The sequence below is a fragment of the Primulina eburnea genome, chromosome 1 (assembly GCF_022965805.1).
Source record: "Primulina eburnea isolate SZY01 chromosome 1, ASM2296580v1, whole genome shotgun sequence".
Taxonomy (NCBI): Eukaryota; Viridiplantae; Streptophyta; class Magnoliopsida; order Lamiales; family Gesneriaceae; genus Primulina; species Primulina eburnea.
In genome coordinates, this window is record NC_133101.1 from 52,474,387 (window position 1) to 52,496,383 (window position 21,997).

The following is a 21,997-nucleotide window of genomic DNA, read 5'->3' on the forward strand; positions in this document are numbered from 1 at the left end:
GTTTTTGAAATTCCTTGGAAGCCAAACACTTTTCTTTTTGAATATATATGTATTTGGTTGATGCATTGAGACACCATTTTCACGCGGATTAGATTCTACTCTGTGTTGGTGAATTGAGATTTTGTCTAGAACTATCCAAACATCACTCGAGGCGAAATACGGACAAATTATGATTTAGGAATGATTTAGGTGATTTTTGGATCGATTGAGCCTTTCAAGCTACCAAATAAAATTAATTTATCATTTGTCACCTCTTTGAGATTATATGAATTTGAATGACACACGTAAATATGTGTAAAAGACCTCCATTCGAATATTTTTTTCAAGTATCCCACAATTACCAACCTTTTGAATATCTTACAATTATTTCCTACCTTCTCAAGGGAGTAAGAATTCAAAAGATTAAAGCAAGTGATATTCTCCTACAAAAGAAAACAAAAGAAAAGTGAATGATTTTACATTGATGAAGTTGGAGAAAAAGGGGAGAAAAAGAGATGAAATGAATAAAGAAAAAAAATGGAGATAAAAGAAATAGTGGAGTTTGCAAAAAGAGATGAAATTCAATTTACTCCCTTATTTGAACTCTTAATCTTTATTTATAACCATGAACCGAGGCCTAACATTATAACCATTTAAAATCCTATTAACCTAGTCATAGTTGTCCAATATACTAGTGGAGAGTGATTGGGAGGATCTAGCTTATGGACAATCGATAAACACTTTCATTGAGTAAGAATCATTGATCAATTTTACACACACCTCATTGCATCAAATATTTATTGGGTATCCCTTTCTTGAATGAATATTGCGTTGAACCCAATTTTTACCGAAAAAGACCTTGTGATGTGTGTTTGTAAAAAATTTGAAATCAATTGAAAATGATTTGAAACATGGTTGAAGAGATTAGAAGTTAAGAGAATTAACCGATCACATGATTTTATCCGGATGAACAAGTGGTTGAATTGATGTGAATTGTGAATGCATGAAACGTTTTAAATTTATCTTGAGGCCAAGTTCTATAAAATATTTCATGATTTGTTTGGTTGTTTTTTGTTGTTTTGTTTTGCTCGGGACTAGCAAAATCTTAAGTTTGGGTGAATTTGATAAGTGCAATTTATTGTACTTTTATTACTTGTTTTTAACTTGGAATTTTGTGATTCTTGAGCAGGTTTTATTTGATTTGTTGTTGTTTTTGTTATTGTAGTTTGGAAGCTTAGAAATGAGAATTTGGAGTAGTATAGTGATGAATCAGAAGGTGCAAAGGATTTTTCTGCCGAAGCAGCACCGCACCCGCGGTCCCTCCTAGCACCGCACCCGCGGTCTCACATGTTTGAAGAATGATTTTTGTTGCGAAGCACGACCGCACCCGCGGTCCTACTTACACCGCACCCGCGGTCATGCACAGACAGAGTCCAGAAATTCTGAAACTTTGGTGTGCTGCGCATGGGAGTTGCTGACTTTGATGTTTTGCGTATAAGATTTGTCTAGGACTATAAAAGGTCTCTATTATTCATCATCTAGGTCATAGAGGAGCAAAGGAAAAGGGTGGAGGCTACAAAGAAGAGATTGAAGATCTTGGGAAAGTTCTTGCACAATTTTGGACAGAAATTTCATTACACTCCAAAACTCTTGTTCTAAGTTTTTCTTTCTTTATTTTTACTCTTATTTGATATGTTTGGTTTAAGATTCATGTATTGTTGTGTTATTTTTATTATGAACTAATTTTTATTTCTAGAGGAATGATGGAACAAAACTAGAAACCATGTGTTGGGATTTATGATTTATGCTATATAAGTTTTCTTATTGTTCATTTGTGTTTTTCCAATCTTGATGCTTTCAATTTATTGGCCATATCTTGAATGATTCTTATGTTTATAAATTATCACTTGGAAAAGGGAATTTATAAACAAGAAATGGAAAAATACATCAATGGTATTCATATAGTTCGGGAGGACATCTATTGCTATTGAAGCCATAAAAAGAAGTTAGTGCTTATTGTGTTATTTAATTATAGATTGTTGATGGGGACGTTACAATCTTTTGTTAGATAATTAGTATCTACTTAGCACTCGGGAGAGGGAGTAGATAATTATAGAATTCTTGGCTAATGAATAAGAAGGACATTTATAATATAGTTACACAAAATAGCACATGGTGGATAGTTGCGTGAAATCGGACCTCTAGATCTTTATTTCCATTGTTGTTCAACTTTGTTTGGTAATACAATTAAATTTTTTCAATCTAGTTATTGAGGTGAACAAATCTGTTAATTGAATATTCTAAATAAAATCGAGACTATTTTAATTACAAGCATTAATATAAATTTAGAAATACATTCCTCGTGGGATCGACACTTGTACTCAAAATTACATTTTACTATAACTTGACGTCGTGCGCTTGCGAGCAATCAAGAAAACACGCAACATGGAACATGAATGAACCGACCCACACGGGAATGAGAAGGATTTCGAGACTGTTCAATGTAGTGGACTATACAGTTGAAGAGGACTTAAAAGATTTGATTTGTACTACTCATATCACGAAGGTGCATCTTCTTTTCGGTAGCTCATCACATAAGAACTTCAAAGTTAAGCGTGCTTGACTTAGGGCAATTTTGGGATGGGTGACCTCCTGGGAAGTTTCCTAGAATGCGTGTGAGTGATGACATAAGCACGCTGGAAAGACTCGTCTTGATACATTGAGGACAGTCGTCGAATCTGGGGCATTTCACTATTAATCCATATATCTCATTTTTTAATCACTTTAGTTGTTAATCATTTACTTATCCTATCACACGTACCAAACGGAGCCTTATGGTATTAACGAGTTTTCATTTAAAATCAATTTCGATTTATCAAGTTTTTATTTCATTTTTTAATATCAAAAGCATATATGTCCACGTATGTTGAAATACCGTTTTTTCGCACAACAAACATAATGAGAGTTTAAAATTTTCAAATAAATTTTATTTGGACAAAAAAATACTTTAAGTTCATATGATTCAAATACATGCATATGGTATTTAGAGTTATTTAATTGCATTCTAAAAGTTGGATACCAAACTATTCCGGATTTTAAGCGTATATTGTTCTTTTTGTAAGTTCTTACGAACGATCTACTGGATCAAACGTCTTTCTTCAATTATCCAAATTAAGTTCGTGATCGAAGATTTGAATTCTAAAAATCCAGATACATTATGAATATGTACAAGATAGTAGTCCACGTTCAACCATCCAGTCCAGGAGTAAATTTCAAAATTTAATGCATGATATACAATTTTTTTTAAATTATGACATGATATTATGTATGGAAGAAGCATATAGAATTATGGAATAATTATCTCGAATATTATTGATGAAGTATTTCGAAATTTTGGAATGAATATAAACCGAATTATGGTAAGATTTTCACATCACCACTATAAATACTATCCTATACCATTCGAAATTTCACACCATTCAATCACTCCATAATTTCGAAATTGTGCACTCCAAAATTTCCAAATTCTGTCGAGTAGCGTACCTCTGCTGTAGCCCAGATCCTAGGAAAATTCGAAAATACTAGTACACGAAACACATCTACGTTTTTCATCAAAATATGAGGTAAGTGAGCTTGTTTTAAAAGTATAATTGTCGTTTATGTCAATTTTTTTTAAAAAAAATTGATCGAGTGTAATTCTTCTTCTACCCCCTTCTTCGTACGATTATCGTACGTTATATGTTTTGACACTGCGAGAATTCAACTGGATATTGGTGAGACTCCAAAAACATGATAAGTACGGCCATTACACGGTGAGATTATAACCGTTATATGGCATCGCCCATTAGAGGAGTAAAAATTAGGGACTGATATCTTATGTGATACCTTATCCCACATCGAAAAAATCAAACATTTAAAATGAGTTTATAATGGCTTACAATGAACTTCTATAGCAACTTTGGTTAATCATTTTCGTAAAGCGAGGACGAATACGAAGTAGTTGCTATAGGGGCCCCTTGTGCAGTCACGCAGGCACGGGCCCGGACTCGGGCTCGGGGCGTGACAGAATGGTATCAGAGCCAGTCACCGGCATGGAACACCGGGAAATAAGTGCTATGCGAGGCAAAGTGCTACGTGCATGAGAGCCACCTCTTGAACCTGCGGGGCAAAGTGCTACATGACGAGAGCCACCTCTTGAACTTGTAGGAGCCACCTCTAGATTCTCGGTGCTGGTGGATCGAGGGGTCAGACCGCGACGAGGACGTCGCGTTCTGAAGGAGGGGTGATTGTGATACCCTTGTCCCACATCGAAAAAATCAAACATTTAAAATGAGTTTATAATGGCTTACAATGGAGTTCTATAGCAACTTGGGTTAATCATTTTCGTAAAGCGAGGATGAATACGAAGTAGTTGCTATAGGGGCCCCTTGTGCAGTCACGCAGGCGCGGGCCTGGGCTCGGGGCGTGACAAGTAACTATAAAAAAGTAGAGGAATCTCATTGCCTAAGTCAAAAATATGTTGATGATATAAATAATGTTATGCATGGTATGTGTTTTCGAAATTCAAGTATATTTGTTATGTATGTGCTCGAACGACCCTCATTATCGAGTGACGATCATATCATATCAGTCACCTCCTTACTCTATCCTCTCTAGATAAGACCGAAGAATAGATCGAGGAAGAAGATTCAGACCAGTTTTGGGGCTGGTGAGGGACACACGAAAACATTTAATTTAATTTTATGTTTTATTAAAATTGTAAAACGCTTCCGCATTATTTATATCGTTTAAGTTATTCTGTTGTAAAGACAATGATATTTTCTATGTAAATTATGATATAAATAGTTTTGATTTATACTATACTATGGGGTTTATTGTTTTCGATTATGTGATTGTTAAATAACGTCAGTGTCGACTAACCGTGGTCTCGAGACGTGACCCTTGTTGTATTGGATAAAATAAACCAATTATGTACAACTATAACCATAGAATAATCCACTCGATAAGTGATAACAACTTGGAAAGTCCAAGAGAGAGTTGTTATGTGACTAATCCAATTACCGCTCATCTATATGAACAAACATGTCGATGTTATTACCAATGAAACGTGACATTTAAATAACATATGCTAGTTTCGAACTCAAACAATATTTATAAAAGTAACTTCATGAAAAAAAAATATTGGAACTCTTGTTAGTGAGGAAAATATATAGCTGGGTTTATTGTGGTTTAGTTTGCATATAAATACACAACTTAGCACATGTAATCTTTTATCCTCTAGTGAAACACGATCAAAATGATTTGGACATACGAAATGAATATAACTGGGTTGGGCCTGTGGAGAGTAAAATAGGTGGGGTCGGAGTCTCGAATTATTTGGCCCAAAGTCCCTTGGGGTTGACTTAGATTTGGACTTACCAATAATTTATACGATTTTGAAACTAAGTGATGTTTAATTCTTAATTTTTACATCATTTCTTAATATTTTTTAACTTAAAAAATATAATTTTTAAATCAATCACAATATATAATTAACAAATAATGGAGTGGTTATTTTGAAAGGAACGTTGTTTTAAGTTTTAACTATAAAAAATTAGTAATTAATTTTAGAGTGATGTGATAATATAAATTAATTTATCAAATCATATATCAAATACAAATTTATGATTTAATCATAATATCGTATATCAATATATATATATAAAGATATTTAAATTTTATTATATAAAATAATCCAAATTTAGAATATTCGTGCGTGCAAAGCTATTTGTTTATTCGAAATGCACAGGGTAGTCCCATCTACGGTCCCTTTCTCTCTCTAGACTCGACTCTCCTGTATTCTCTTTCCTCTCTCTCTCTCTCTCCTTTTCAAACTCGAAATTGTACCGAGACTAAAGTGGGTAGGTTTAGGGTTTATCGCTGGGTGGAAAGAGGAAGAGAAATGGGGCAGCAATCGTTGATCTACAGCTTCGTAGCGCGTGGAACGGTGATCCTGGCGGAGTACACCGAGTTCACGGGGAATTTCACAGGAATCGCGGCGCAGTGCCTTCAGAAACTCCCTGCTACTAACAATAAGTTCACCTACAACTGCGATGGCCACACCTTCAATTATCTCGTTGAGGATGGATTCAGTAAGCTCCCGCATATCTGATCTGTTTGTTCTGTTATTTGTTTTTGTTTTCGAATGTTGTTTGGTTTTTGGTACTTTCTTTGCTTGGTTATTATGAGTAATTGTTGATTTCGGGTAGCTTACCAAATTATGATAACTTGTTCTGATGTTTGTAAACAAACTGCGTCTTGTTGATCATCTTGATTGGGGATTAGGTGTTTGATGGTTTAATCATTTAACAGTCATTTTGTGTCAAGTTGGGGATTTATTATTATCATGCATAGTACTCTGTGGTTTAGGACTTCAGGTATGAAGTTTTAGTTCAATCCCTTGCTTGTGGCCTTTTTTATTCTTTACAAGCTTTTGTACCAACCCATTAGTTATAATCTTATCAGGTTGATTATGAGAGCATGCATAGTTGACGATGAGCAAGTCACTAATCTTGTGTTTCAGGTTTTCCAGTTATGGTGGTATAATGGACCTGTAATCTGGCTTTGATGTAACTGACCATTTTTTGTATGACAGGTTGCATGAACCATAGAATAATGCAATGCTGCACAATGTTTTGATTGTACCCTATGTTATGCGAAAACATTGTTTGTTACAGTGAGTCAGTTAGTAATGTAATTATGTTGCTTGACACATGCTAATGGACTCTCCTACATATTATATTATTTAGCTAATGAAGCGTGGTTCTTCCTCATTGATTGTGAGCTTTTTGCTTTGGGGAGATTATAAATCTGATTGTATGGGCTATAGAGTTGAGAAGATCTTTTTGCACTAGTTTGCAGTTTGCGTCAACTTATGAATTCTTTCTATGGAATGGTGGAAACTTTTAATTGGTTTGATTAAATTTTCATAGAATAAATTTATCCAAGATTTTTTGGCATCTTTTACTTTTACCGGGGACACTTATTAATGTGTAGCCATATACTGTTCAATATGTGCATGTTTATAAAGCCTAGCTTGTTGTGCTCTATACTTTTCTTGTTTATCTTAATTTTGTTTTTGTGGACTAACAGTCTGTGGTTGTGAATAACAGCATATTGTGTCGTGGCTGTTGAATCCATTGGGAGACAGATTCCTATTGCATTTTTAGAAAGAGTGAAGGAGGAATTTACCAAGAAATATAGCGGAGGGAAGGCTGCTACGGCTGTGGCCAACAGCCTGAATAGAGAGTTTGGGTATTATTTTTTCGCTGACTGCTTCTCTTGTCTTTCTATATCAATAGATTCATTCTTTTGTCAACCAGTCTTTTTTGTTTCTTAATCCAATGATCTCAACCTAGGCCCAAAATGAAGGAGCAAATGCAGTACTGTGTGGATCATCCAGAGGAGATCAGCAAGCTGGCAAAGGTGAAAGCTCAGGTTTCAGAAGTCAAAGGGGTGATGATGGAGAACATTGAAAAGGTGACACATTTTTAACATTACATACCTGATTGTTATTTTATTTCTTAGAAAAATTGAAATTCATCATCAGATAATCTGATATTAATCTGAGTTTCGATTAATCGCGTGACTTAACATGAAGCTTTCCATGTCTGCAGGTTCTTGACCGTGGAGAGAAAATTGAGCTTCTGGTTGATAAAACCGAGAATCTTCGCTCTCAGGTATGTAAAAACGCCATTTGTCATTAATTATTATTATCACTCTCTCAAGTATGGAAAATAGCATCCTGATGTGTGTGACAGGCACAAGACTTTAGAACCCAAGGAACCCAGATGAGGAGAAAGATGTGGCTGCAGAATATGAAGATAAAGCTGATTGTTCTAGGAATTATCATTGCTTTGATCCTCATTATAGTTTTGTCGGTTTGCGGTGGATTCAAATGTCATTAGCATGTGTTTCATAAGCTGGTCATGCATGGCGATGGTGTTGCCTAGTCACTCGAATAGTTTGTTTCCAATAAATTTTTTTGGTGACCTGTTTTGCCCCTATGGTATTATCTAAAATTCGTGAGGCGATGTTTGTATAGTCTGTACTTGAGAATCCTCAGAGTATATTACTATGAAGAGTCGGAAATTGTGCGTGTGATAGATTGAGAAGTTCCGTTTTGTTGCTCAATCAAAATTTACTGCAGGTTGTCTCTGGTGCTTGAGAGATCTTTCCATTCAGCATTTATCACATTTTATTCTCTCAAGCAGGAACGTAATTTTTGAAGTGGTTTGTTTTTTTAATAGGAGAATTTGTGAGTTGATTTGTGCATATTTGTGGCCGCAATATCACCTCCGTCCGATGCACGAATTAGAACACATTATTACCACCCTCTCCAAGTCCATCCAAAATTCTCATACAAAAATATTCCCAACGTCTCTTATACACACTCTGTGAGAACCCACATTTTTGGGCACATAATTAATTAAATATAGACATGTATAAGAATTTATTTTCGAGTTATAATAAATTTGAAAATATAAATAATACATGGAAATCGAAATCCAGTGCAAGTTACACAGTAAATTAATGCTGGATATCCACCTAATTGGAAATATTATATTGTATATAAGGAAGTTTTCTCAATAAGGAAGCTAGCAAATTTGTAATACAGTCCAGATACGTCACGAACCTGTACAAGAAAGCAGTCTACGTTCATCCGAGAGAGATTAGTGCAATCACACATTTGATTAGCCATCAGCGTCATTCGTGGAGCGACTTCAGAGCTTACCTTGTAAGTTGATTTTCCGTGCCTATAAATAGGAGGACTCTTCATTCAGAACTTGCACTCCCAAATCTCGAAATCCTCTCTAGCATCACCGTATTTTCGAAGCTTTCATCCTCAAGTAGCGAAGCTCTGCCGCAATCTCACCATTCACGTTTCCTTGAGCAGTCAGAATACTGTAAGTGGGCTTTTGATATGTATTCCTTTGTAAGCGGATTTTTGATATTATTATATAAAATTGCACACTTATGTTTATTTTAAGTGACTCTCGATATTTATATTCTTTTGATAAATACGGTTCACTTGTTTAATTATTTTTAAAGTGGACTTTTGAATATATATGTATTATTATATAAAAGATTTGGCACACTTATTTTCTTTTTAAGTGAGCATGATATATTTCGAAAACAAATTAAATATGACTTTGAAAATTCGATCGGCATGATATATTCATTTCTTTTTGGTATGAAATCCCCTGAATTATTCGTTTTTCGATATCAGTTATAATATTTGAAAGCATGTTGATATGCTTTGTTTAGGCCCTGATGCGGTGGGTTATAATAACCGTTCCTTTGGCCTCGCCCCTTAGAGGAGTAACATATAGGGGACTGATCAGTAAAAACCATAGAAAATGAGATGATTTTCAGTGCTATATTCGTATTTGTGTTAGTATTTGATTCAACATGCTTAATATTGAGATTCGATAATTTATTCGTATGTATATCCTCGATATTTGTTATGCACGATCGGCCCCCACTTGCTGAGTATTTCCCAAAATACTCACCCCTTACTTCATTCCCACCCAGATAAGAAAGAAGAGCAAATGGATGAAGATGAGCAAGAGCAAATTTTGGGGATGGTAGGAGATCTCGAGTTATTCCAGAAGTTTTAAAGCTTAGTTTATGTTTATCGCTTCCGCATATTTTTATTTAAGTTGTAAAGACGATGATTTTATGAATAATAGACTGGTTTTGGTTTATACTGTGCTACGAGGCTTGTTGTTTTCCAAGTTGTAAAACAACGCCGATGTCGACTAACCCTGGTCTGGGGGCGTGACACACTCTCCCTAAAATTTCAAAAGAACTTAAAAAATATTAAGGCCTAGGCATGAACGAAGCAACTGTTTGTAATTTAAATGTATAAACACCAATAAAATATATCTTTACGTATATTTAAATTTATCATCAAAGAGTGAGTCTCATGTGAGACCGTCTCACGGATCATAATCTGTGAGACGGGTCAACCCTACCCATATTCACAATAAAAAGTAATACTCTTAGCATAAAAAGTGATACTTTTTCATGGGTGACCCAAATAAGAGATCCGTCTCACAAATAAGATCCGTGAGACCGTCTCACACAAGTTTTTGCCATCATCAAATAACCATGGTACCCCGTATCTGTCCCCATAACTCATATATGTAGTGTTTTTAAAAGTTTTCTAAAAAATCATTATCGATTTAAAATTTCGTAAAAAAAATTCCATCAATAATCAATTTTTTAAAAAAATATTTACAAACATTATAATATTTTTATACATCGAAACAAAACAAATGAGTTTTATAAACGAAGCCCCACGGACTAATAACTTGCCCTTCTCTCCACATTGAAGTCAAGTCCCCAAACTCCATACATATACACATAATTCTAACACACTATTATTCAACATAATCTACATCCAAGAATTTTTGAATCTTCAACCTCTATCCACTCTTTTCGACGAAATTAACGTTGCTTATCTTAAAACTGAGAAATCTCTTCAAAAATGGGCAGCCTCCTCGATCTAGTCGTCGCCCATTCGTTCATCATCATTCGTTCGAGGGCCTCGACGAAATCGTTTTCGAAATTCAGTTGAGGAGAATTTGAAAATGTAGGAAGAGACGGATGCTTTGATTCCAATTCGAGCAGCAACTCTTCGGCTCTATTTCTTGATTTTAAATCATCAGATCCTGGAAGTTTGCATTGCAAGACATCTTGAAGGAATAAATAGGCTTCTTCATATCGGGCCTGTTTGATGAGGCAATAGCCTAGGTTTAAGGCCTTGTTGGTATCGGGGTCTATCATTTGGGCCTTACGATACACAACCTCGGCTGCCATGTAATTGGGCTTTTTCATGTAAGCCCATCCAAGATTTCCCTGTCACAATGAACAATTGAGCGTCCATATTCAATAGATTGAACAAACATTAGATTGTGTTTGTGCTAAAGTATTTAATTTGAGGAAGTATCTGATGGAAAAATTCGAAATTATTGAATTTGAAATCCATCACGATTATGACTCAGAAAATAACAATTTGAGATTTTAAATTCGTAGTCGAGTAAATTTGTCCAAACAAACCGATAAATTTATTATTATAGAAAATCAACCCTATACAAATGTAATGTGTATATATTTACCAGTAATCTCGAGGTTTCTTGTTTGATAGAAACCTGAATCTTCTTGCCATGAGAACGACCACTTTTTGTGGGTTTCCCATTGAAAGCTTCTCCTAAGTATATTGATTTCAGCTTACGCTTTATCAGCACTATTTGTTCATCATATTTCCCACATTTCTGAAAATCATCATATTAAATAACATACAAGTCAAATAAATATAACCATGAAAATAAATAATTATACATCATATCTCCCCTAAAAAGAGAATGAACTTATTTGAATATCTCCCAATTTTACTTTGAGTTTTTATTTTTTAACTAGTCAAAATTGAGTTTTGTACATATAACTTAGCAGTTGATTCTATTTTACCAAAGAATTGACGAGGTAATATGACACTGAAAAATAATGACACATAGTGACAGAGCCTCAAATTTTTTACATATAAATTTTATTCCATAAATATATAAAAATTAATACTTTCGATTAGAAATAAATTTCTTACAATTAACTTTCTTAATTATAATATATACAAAATATTATATTAGAGTATATGTCTTGTAAGACAACAGCTGACTAAAAAATTTATTTACTCAGTTGTAATAAACAGTTTTTATTTTGATATATTACGTTATATAGGTTTCGTTTTGCTTTATCTGTATGTTCATGCAATCGACATAGATAAAAACATTGATTATACTTTAATATAAATGAATCGTAATTTTATCTTGAAACTCATTTGTAACAACTATATAGTCTAAATTCGTTCCTAGTCAATTTAACCGCCTAAAAACAAGGATAAAAGCTACTTGAGGTTGATACTAGCATCTGTGATGTTGTGTGCCTGTGTTTCATGGTAAAGGTATAAAGAATGGCAAGGACATAAAGATGTCCAATCATGTAGATGAGTAATCATATGATGATTGTACCGAACAATCCTCCCTCAAACTTTCCAAGAAGTTATCATTCATCGAGAGGAAAAGTCTGTGGTTGTGATTATACATCATTAGTCCTTACAACCCGGGACAACACCGAGGCTCTACATACTAGGATTGTTCTTTGACTCGTTTATCGACTCCGCGAAGGTCACAAGATGGCGAGGTTGGATGCAATTGCGACATGTGTAAGAACCAGTGCATTATAGTCGGGAACACCTACAGATGTGGATATCCTATGTGATCTAACGAAATAGTAGTGTATGATGCACATTATGGACAAGGTTCTCTAGTTGTACATGCGATGACACTATAAATATTTCATGAATGTATCAAATAACTATCGAATCTAATATGCAATCCTCGATGAACCAATGGTTGCAGATTAGACCTTGATATATGAGATGAAGGGACCGTACTGTACGTTAATCATAACCGATTGGTTCTTGCAAACATTATTAGTGATACCTAAGGAATCATGGTGCGATGCTACTAAACACTCTTACTAGATTTCATGGGTTTAATAACAATATGATTTCTGATATTCTCATGATCAAATGTTGGTGCATGGAATGTGACAATTAGGGTGAGCCTGAATAAATGAAAATGTCCTGAATCACAAACTGTTATGAACCAACGGCTATCTGTATCTCTGAATCATTGAGGGTCACACAATACTGATGGGTCAGTTTGACACGTAAAAATAAACGACGCCATACTATTGGGTCTTTACTAAACGTGAGGCAAAACACAGAGAGAATTCATAGAGTTGCAATTGAATTCTACTTTTTAGAAATTATAATTAGCTGATATTATTCGGGAACATACTTGTCTAATTGGGCTCTACAGGCCTAGTAAAGAAATATAATTTTCCTTTTTCATCAGAGAGCGGCGAAAATGTCAAAATAGTGGAAGAGAAAACTATAAAATAAAAATCCATATTTTATAACTTAAAATGATTTTAAAATAATTAATAAACATTATATATTTTCGTTTTCAGTATATTTAAGGTGACGTCTCGTAACCCGCTTTCAATCATTCTTGATAAAAGAAAAAGTTGAATGGCTCTAACTATAATGACTGGTTTCGAAATTTGAAGATTGCTCTGAACTCGGTAAGGATTGCGTATGTGCTTGATAAGAAGCAACCACCGTGATCTTCAAGCTGAAAGCTACATGTTAGCTTCTATGTCGAATGAACTTCAAAGGAGGTTCGAGGAGGCGGTAAATACTACCGACATTCACCTTCATCTGAAAGAGCTATATGGTGTACAAACTCGCTCAAAGAGATATGCTACTGTTAAAGAACTCATGACTACACGTCTGCACGATGAGACTTCGGTCCATGAGCATAGTGTTATGAAGATCGGGTTCATTGAGAAGTTGGTGGGACTCGATGTGGTTTATCCTAGTGAGCACTCGACTGATATTCTCTAGCTGTCATTGTCCCCTCATTCGATGGATTTGTGGTCAATTTTAATATGAACAAGCTTGAGGCTACCCTTGAAGAATTGATCAACATGCTTACTACTTATGAGGCTACAATCAAGAAAGAAAAGCATGTTCTTCTAGTGGGCTCGTCGTCCGGTATGAAAAAGAGAGCCCAAAATAGAGGGGAAGAAAAGTTCTGCCCCACCGAAGAAGAATGAGCCCAACAAAAATCCATACAAGAAACCCACTCTCGAGCCAACAAATCCCGACAAGTCATAACATATCTGTTTCTACTGCAACAATCCTGGACATTGGAGTCGTACCTGCACGGAGTATCTTTCCCAGAAGCATTTTGGCCATGGTATGTTTTGCATAGAAATAAATGTCTCAAATAATTCTTCTTCTTGGGTATTGGATATCGGATGTGGTTCTCATATATGCAATGATTTGCAGGTGATGGCAAGAAACAGGAGACTTAGAGATGGTGAGACATTTCTAAGATTAGGGAATGGAGCAAGGGTTGCTGCAACTGCTATTAGAAATGTTACTTTGATTTTAGACAATATTTTTAACTTACTTTTGAGAGATGTTTTATATGTTCATGAGTTGGTTAAAAACAGTATTTCTATTTCTATGATTGATAGGCATGATTATTCTTGTGTTTTTTTCAAGGTATTTGCAATATTTACAAGAATAAATGTTTATAGGAACCGACGAATTAATGAACGATTTCTATAACTTAAAATTAAAAGATATTCCATTGAATAGTATCCAAGAAAATATGAAAACAACAAACAAAAGAAAATTAGATTATCCAAATCTCGCACAAATATGACACACTAGACTAGGTCATATTTCCAAAGAATGATGCACAAACTAGTGGGAGAAAACATGTCTGACTTGTCAGGCCTAAATTCTCTATCTACTTATGAATCCTGTCTAAAAAGAAAAATGACCAAGACTCCTTATAATGAAAATTTGGAACATGCACATGGTCGACTGGATCTGATCCACACAGGCATTTGTGACCCGCTAAGTGTTAATACAAAATATGAGCAATCCTACTTCATTACTTTTACTTATGATTTTTCGAAGTATGGATGTCTATCTGATGAGACACAAATATGAAGCATTTGAAAGTTCAAAAAATTCAGATCAGAAGTAGATAAACAATTAGAAAGGAATATTAAGACACTTCGATCTGATCGAGGTGGAGAATACTTAAATATTGAATTCTTGGATTATCTAAAAGATAATGAGATTCTCTCACAATGGAATCCACGAGCGACACCACAATTGAATGGTATTTCTGAATGTCGTAATCAAACTTTGATGGACATGGTTCGATCTAAATTGCTTACATCGTTTTGGAGCTTTGCGCTTGAAATTGCGGCGATGTTTTTTAATAATGTCCATACAAAAGAGTGGATAAAACACCATATGAGATATAGATGAGAAAACTCCCAAATATTCTTAATTAAGAATATGGGGATCTTCTGCTTACGTAAAGTAGACAATGTGAGACAAATTGGATAGTAGATCCATTTTGTGCTACTTTGTGGGATATCCAAAGAATTCAGTTGGATACTATTTTTATTATCCCAAGGAAGCAAAAGTGTTTGTTGCAAGAAATAACACCTTTCTAGAGCAGGAATTTATATTAGATAGAAGAGATGAGATGATAGAACTTGAAAAAATTCAAGATACTCTCTCAACACTAGAAGTTGAACTTAATCCCTGACAGCCAATAGTTGAAATACACACACCTAGAAGGTCTGACAGGATTATTAGAAAACCTACTAGATACACGCTTCTTCATGAACAAGGCCAAGATGATCTTTGTGATGGATGTGATACAATGAATTTCAAAGAAGCGATATCTGATTATGATTCATCCAAGTGTCCTGAAGACATGCAGTCTGAAATTGACTCTATGTATTCAAAACAAGTCTGAACATTAGTGGATCCACTTGAGAGAATCGTTCCCATATGATGTAAATGGATCTACAAAAGAAATCTTAGTGGCGGATGGGAAGGTATTGACCTTCAAAGCAAGACTGGTAGAAAAATGTCATACTCAAAGACAAGGGATTGACTATTACGAAACTTTTTTACCAGTTGCTATGTTTAAATCCATTCAATAATACTATCCATACCAGCATGTATGACTATGAAATATGAAAATGGATGTAAAGACAACATTTTAAATAGAGACATTGAAAAAGATATTTATCACCTGAAGGATACACATCAGTAGGAAACGAGCATAAGGTATGCAAGCTTCAGAAATCAATATGTGGTCTCAAGCAGATGTCAAGAAGTTGGAACCTCAGAGTTAACAAACGTCGCGCCCCGAGCCCGGGCCCGCGGCTGCGTGACTCCACAATGAGCCCATATAGCAACTACTTCGTATTTGTCTTCGCTTTACGAAAATGATTAACCCAAGTTGCTATAAAAGTCCATTGTAGCTCATTATAAACTCATTTTAAATCTTTAATTTTTAAGATGTGGGACAAGAGTATCACAATCACCCCTCCTTCAGAATGAAATGTCCTCGTCGCGGCTTGACCACTGGATCCACCAGCGTCGAGAATCGAGAGATGGCTCCTACGGGTTCAAGAGATGGCTCCTGTCTTGTAGCACTTTGCCCACATGTTCAAAAGGTGGCTCCCATGCACGTAGCACTTTGCCCCGCATAACACTTATTTTCCGGTTTTTCATTCCGGTGACTAGCTCTGATACCATTGAAACTTCTCGAGCCCAAGCCCAGGCCCGCGGCTGCGTGACTCCACAATGAGCCCCTATAGCAACTACTTCGTATTCGTCTTCGCTTTAAGAAAATGATTAACTCAAGTTGCACAACAACACTATCAAGAAAATGATTAACCCAAGTTGCACAACAACACTCTATTGTAGCTAATTATAAACTCATTTTAATTTTTAAGGTGTCACAACAACACTATCAAGGAATTCGGTTTGCTGAGAATCCTGAAGAACCATGTGTGTACAAGAAAGTTAGTGGGGCTGTGGGAGTGCAATGACATTCTTAGTACTTTATATTGATGATATCCTACTCACTGAGAATAATGTAGGATTACTGCAATCAATTAAACTATGGTTAGCAAGTAAATTGACCATAAAAGACATGAGTGAAGCATCCAATATATTAGAAATACAAGATTTATAGAGATAAATCAAAGAAGATGTTGGGGCTCATCCAAACGACTTATATTGATTACCATTCTAAAAAGATTATCTATGGAAGAATCCAAGAGATGATACTTACCAATGCATCATGCTAGTACTCTATCTAAAACAATGTGTCCCAAAACTGATGAAAAGATAGAGATGATGACACGTATTTTATATCTGTAAGCCATTGGTAGTATCATTAACGGTAATATATAAACATGCCCTGATGTTGCTTACGCGCAGAGTGTTATAAGAAGATATCATGGGAACCCTGATCTAATGTATTGGAAGGTTGTGAAATATATTCTTAAGTAGCTAAGGAGGACAAAGAACTTGTTCATGGTCTATAGGAGTGGAGAATTAAAATTGAAAGGCTACACTGATTTTAGCTTCCAAAGTGACGTAGATGATTCGAAGTCAACATCTAGTTTTATATTCATGCTCAATGGTACGGCTATCTCTTGGAAGACACCATTTTGTATTCCACCACTGAAGCTGAATACATTGTTGCATCTGATACAACTAAAGAGGCAGTTTGGATGAGGAATTACGTCCAAGAGTTTGGAGTTATTTCTAAGTTGATCAAGTCCTGGTGTACTGCGGCAACATTGGTGTCGTTGCACAAGCAAAGCAACTAAGATCTCATCAGCGATCCAAACATATACTGAGAAAATTCCACATCATCCAGGATATTGTGGGAAAAAGAGATATTTCAGTCGAGAGAGTCGTCTCTGAAGATAACGTGGCTGGTCCAATTACAAAGCCCTTGTCAGGAAATTTGTTTGAGAAACATCACGAAACAATGAGATTAAAATTTATGGGTAGCTAGCTCTAGGGCAAGTGGGAGATTGTTAGAATAGATGTCCAGTAATCCAACAGTTGACTAAGGAATTTATTAACTCAATTGTAATAAACAGTCTTTATTTTGATAAAATTTACGTTTCATGGTTTCTTTTTTACTTTATCTGTATATCTATATAATCGACATAGATAAATACCTTTACTATACTTTAATACAAATGATTCGATCTCAAAACTCCTTTGCAAACACTGTATATTCTAAATTCATTTTTATTCCATTCAGCCGTCTAAAAACAAGGATAAAGGCCGCTTGAGCTTAAGACTAGCATATGTGATGTTTGTGTACCGTTTTTTATGCTAAAGTCATAGAGATGTTCAATCATGCAGATGAGTAATCATATGACGAAGTACCGAACAACCCTCCCTCAGACTTTCCAAGTGGTTATCATTTATGGAGAGAAAAGGTCTGTGGTTGTGATTGTACATCATTAGTCTTTACGACTTGGGACAACACTGAAACTCTACATATTAAGATTCTAATTTGACTCGTTTACCGACTCCACGAGGGTCACAAAGTGGCGAGGTTGGGTGCAATTGAGACATGTTTATGAACCATTGCATTGTAGTCGGGAATTCACTGCTCACCTACGGATGTAGATATCCTATGTGAGCTAACAAAATAGTAGTGCATTAAATATTTTTCCGGAGTGTAAGATGCACATTAGGGATAAAGGTTCTCTAGTTGTGCATGCGATGACAAAATGAATATTTCATGATTATCACATAGCTATCGAATCTAATATGAAACCCTCGATAAACCAATGGTTGCAAATTTGATCGGGATATACGAGATGAAGGGATCGTACTATACGTTAATCATAACCAATTGGTTCTTGGAGGCACTATCAGTGATACCTAGGGAATCATGAGGCGATGCTACTAGACGCTCTTACTATGATTCGACGGGTTTATCAGAAAATGATTTCTGACATTCTCATGATCAAATGTTGGTGCATGGAATGGAGCAAATTAGGATAAGCACGAATAAAAGAAAATGTCATGAATCACAAAGAGTTGTGAACCCATGGTTAATTATATCCATGAACAATTGAAAATCATACAAATAATAGATCATTTGTTCTCGTTGAGACAAAAAATTCAAGGAGTTGAATTTATAAAAAATTATGATATAATAAATTCAAGGAGTTGCATTTATTATGATTAAAATTTGAATAAAATAAATTCTAGGAGTTGAATTTATGAAAATTGAGAGTTTAAAATATTAAACTCAAAGGTTCAGTTTATAAAATATTAAATTAAATTTAGTGAGAAATATATATAATGTGCTTGTAGGAGTACAAGTCCAACATACTAAATCATAAAGTTCTTAATGGACTATAATGTATTAATTAATTAAACGAGCTCAACTAGTCAAATTAATTAACTAAACTCATTAAGTTTAATTAAGAATCTAAACCTATAATTAAAGAAATTAGGTTAAGGATTCAATTTTAAGTAAGAAGACCACAAACCCTAGCCTCCACTACATGTAAATTTCGAAAATTCACCTCCTTTTGTTTTAGGGTTTAAGCCGTCAAATAATTTTTTATCTCAAACATAAAATCTCTTATAAACTTTCTAGTGTAATTTAGATGAGGAGCAAACGTTTTAGTCGTTGACTTGATAGGATAATTGAAGAAAAGCTTCAAGAAGATTGTTCGTAAGAAATACTACATGAGCTATCACCGTTAATCTCGAAATAGTTGGTATCAAGTGATTAATTCATTAAGGCATAGTTTGGTACACATGATAGGATAAACATGTGATATATAATATAAGGATAAATTAAGGATAAATAAGATGTAGGATATTATATTTAATGTTTGGTATGATTTTAATAAGAGTGATTAAATTTATATATTAGATTATAATGACAAAATTAACCTTATCATAATAAATTTTATAATTTCAAATTTGTTGCTTGAGTTCATATTTCTTATTTGTTCATGCGCCGACATTGTTTGCATGATTTATTTTTATTTTACCTAATTTTATATATTATATAATATGATAATTGAGCCCTTAATTTTGTGAGCCAAGTCAAATATAAATTTTTAAAGTTAATCGAGTGATACTAATAATTTTATTGAGATTCATACAAATAATTTATATAATTGTCTCGAGTTCATTTATATATTTATCATATTATATAATATATAAAAATAAATAAAAATATTTATTTAATTTTAATTTCTATCTACAAGTAAAATGAGAGAACAATAGGGTTTAGGATTTTTATATATTGAGGGCAATTAAGTCATTTGTTGTGTTTTTATCATTAGATTAAAATTATCACATCTCATAAAAGAGATACTTTATCCCTATATAAAATTATTTATCACGGGCTCATGATAATATCATGAGCTTTCTAAAAATGTAACAAACATGGGATAAGAGATGATTATTTATCAATCTCTCTCTTATCCCATGTACCAAACTATACCTAAAAGTATAATCATTAACATCCTATGAATGTTTCAATTTGTTTAAACCATATGAGTGTCAAAAAACGTTATTTGAACGTCAAAATAACAAATTTAAAACTTCTGCTATGTTTTGGACACGAGAAAACCGAATTCCCAACATATTATTCATTACTATTAATACAAGTACTATTGTTTTGTGATTAATTATTAAAATGCTATATTTATCCTTTTAACATTTTTAAAAAATGCGATTTCGCCCCCTAGCCAAAAAATTTCTAGCTCGATCGGGATATAGTTGCGAAAATGCCAAACTTATTTGAACAAATTTTAACTACTTAAACAACCAAAATAGATAAACTTAAGAGTACCATTTTAACAATTTTTTTATAAGAAACATTTATCCAAGCTCGATCGATATCAAATGTTGTTGAATGTACGAGATCCTTAATGCCTGCCCAAATAAATTTTAAGCAAACCCAAATTTGTTAATGTAGTAAATTCAACCCAAATCACAGAGAGTCCAATAAGATCCTTTTGCAGACACACACAGAGACATATATATATATATATATATATATATATATATATATATATATATATATATATGTTGTACCTTGTACAAGTCGATGAGCACATTGTCGAGTGATTCTTGGGCATTTTTGGGGCAGAATCCTCGAAAAGATTTGATGGCTTCGATAGCTTGTTCACTTCTGTCGAGTTGTTTCAAAACCACCGCCATGTCTTTGAGCGCACTGCACACTCTATCCCCACTATTGATAGCTGTCCAAAACCACACGACCGCCGACTCCGGATCTTTGTAAACTAGCTGCATGCATCGACAAACCAAATAATCAATTATCATACTGGCCTGTGTAAATGAGATTTAGGAGACTTATTACCCAGGCGCATTTTTCGAAAATTTATCTGCTTCGATTGACGTATATAAGCTAGGGTTACTTCCAGACGTGTATATATATATATAAATATATATAAACCCATCTCTGGACTAAGCCACAGTATTTACCGATGAGATGTAAAACTAACAAGGATACATAGTTATAACAAGTCTAGTAAAAAAAAAACGAAAACAAAGATGGTTCTTGGAAATAACATGCAGAATCACTCAAAGAAACCCTATTGTTTCAAGAAATTAAAACTCGGTGGTACTGTTTACTGTTAGCTCTAGACTTCTGAACATGTACGTGAAGTACTAAGGAAAACTTTACAGACCTGAGCATGTTTGGCTCGGACATAGGGGCCATCACCAGAAGGAACCTTGTACACAACATGAAATAGATCCTTCTCTAATTTCTCCTGTAGTAAACTAATCTTCGTCGCACCAATTTCCATTTATTCTTTCTCTGAATCGGCAGATGCCAAGAATCTTACAGCAGGTAGATGCAGATGGAGATGGAGAAAATTATTTGAGTCCATTATTCTATATAAACGTACGGCGCGAACCAATTATTATGAAAACGGAAGTGAACGTGGACGCTGGGTCGTCTAAGTTCAGTTTTTTGAGCCTGATTCAGTATAAATCTGGCCCAAAGACTGTTGCCACGTATCTTGGCTCGCACGTGTCAGTTTTTGGCTGGAATACTCGTACGTAAAAAAAAAGATAAAATTTATTTTGATGCAGACTTCTAACTGCTGCATAATTAAGGAAATCATTTTTTTAATATGCTCAATCAGTTATTTAATTATTTTACAAATGCCATTATTATACGATGTTTTAATATTTAGAATTCTCACAATGTCTTTCGATTTGCCGGTATATAATTAAATAGCATGGAAATCTTTTTCTTGAAAGTAATAGATTCATAGTTTTCCAAATGATCTCTTCCACCAAACTAATTGATTTAATGTACGTATAATGTAATTAAATCACAAATAACATTTATTAAGTTGTAAAATATTTCGAAATCGTTTTGGTCAAAACCATACATCTAATAGTTTTTTTTTCCCAAAACAAAAAGGGAAAACGAAGTTTGCATTTTAAGTTATAAATTAGAGAAATTTGTCAAAAATGTCACTA

General features: G+C 34.3%; 2 protein-coding genes across 3 annotated transcripts; one reads left to right on the plus strand and one right to left on the minus strand.

Moving 5' to 3' along the window:
* The first annotated feature begins 5,768 nt into the window (after positions 1 to 5,768).
* LOC140830869 (vesicle-associated membrane protein 721-like) lies at positions 5,769 to 8,136 on the plus strand. Its single transcript, XM_073194406.1, has 5 exons — positions 5,769 to 6,110; positions 7,131 to 7,272; positions 7,377 to 7,497; positions 7,635 to 7,697; positions 7,779 to 8,136. The coding sequence occupies exons 1-5, from the start codon at positions 5,921 to 5,923 to the stop codon at positions 7,923 to 7,925; spliced, it is 663 nt and encodes a 220-aa protein (XP_073050507.1). The 5' UTR covers positions 5,769 to 5,920; the 3' UTR covers positions 7,926 to 8,136.
* A 2,132-nt stretch (positions 8,137 to 10,268) lies between these two features.
* LOC140812419 (protein SULFUR DEFICIENCY-INDUCED 1-like) lies at positions 10,269 to 21,428 on the minus strand. Of its 2 annotated transcripts, XM_073170679.1 has the most exons (4): positions 21,193 to 21,426; positions 20,576 to 20,788; positions 11,142 to 11,297; positions 10,273 to 10,881 (listed from the first exon to the last, which is right to left on the minus strand). In XM_073170679.1, the coding sequence occupies exons 1-4, from the start codon at positions 21,310 to 21,312 to the stop codon at positions 10,486 to 10,488; spliced, it is 885 nt and encodes a 294-aa protein (XP_073026780.1). In that variant the 5' UTR covers positions 21,313 to 21,426; the 3' UTR covers positions 10,273 to 10,485. The 2 variants fall into 2 exon arrangements, with proteins under 2 accessions (XP_073026786.1, XP_073026780.1); XM_073170685.1 differs by lacking the exon at positions 11,142 to 11,297 and having other exon boundaries at positions 10,269 to 10,881; positions 21,193 to 21,428.
* Between the last annotated feature and the right edge of the window lie 569 nt (positions 21,429 to 21,997).

Excerpts from the sequence above, each read along its gene's own strand:
- LOC140812419 (XM_073170679.1), bottom strand. The coding sequence starts at position 21,312 with ATGGAAATTGGTGCGACGAAGATTAGTTTACTACAGGAGAAATTAGAG. Across the intron at positions 20,789-21,192 it reads TCCGAGCCAAACATGCTCAG|CTAGTTTACAAAGATCCGGA; the intron begins GTCTGTAAAGTT and ends CGATGCATGCAG. Across the intron at positions 11,298-20,575 it reads TGCTCATCGACTTGTACAAG|AAATGTGGGAAATATGATGA; the intron begins GTACAACATATA and ends GATGATTTTCAG.
- LOC140830869 (XM_073194406.1), top strand. The coding sequence starts at position 5,921 with ATGGGGCAGCAATCGTTGATCTACAGCTTCGTAGCGCGTGGAACGGTG. Across the intron at positions 6,111-7,130 it reads TCTCGTTGAGGATGGATTCA|CATATTGTGTCGTGGCTGTT; the intron begins GTAAGCTCCCGC and ends TGTGAATAACAG. Across the intron at positions 7,498-7,634 it reads TGATGGAGAACATTGAAAAG|GTTCTTGACCGTGGAGAGAA; the intron begins GTGACACATTTT and ends CCATGTCTGCAG.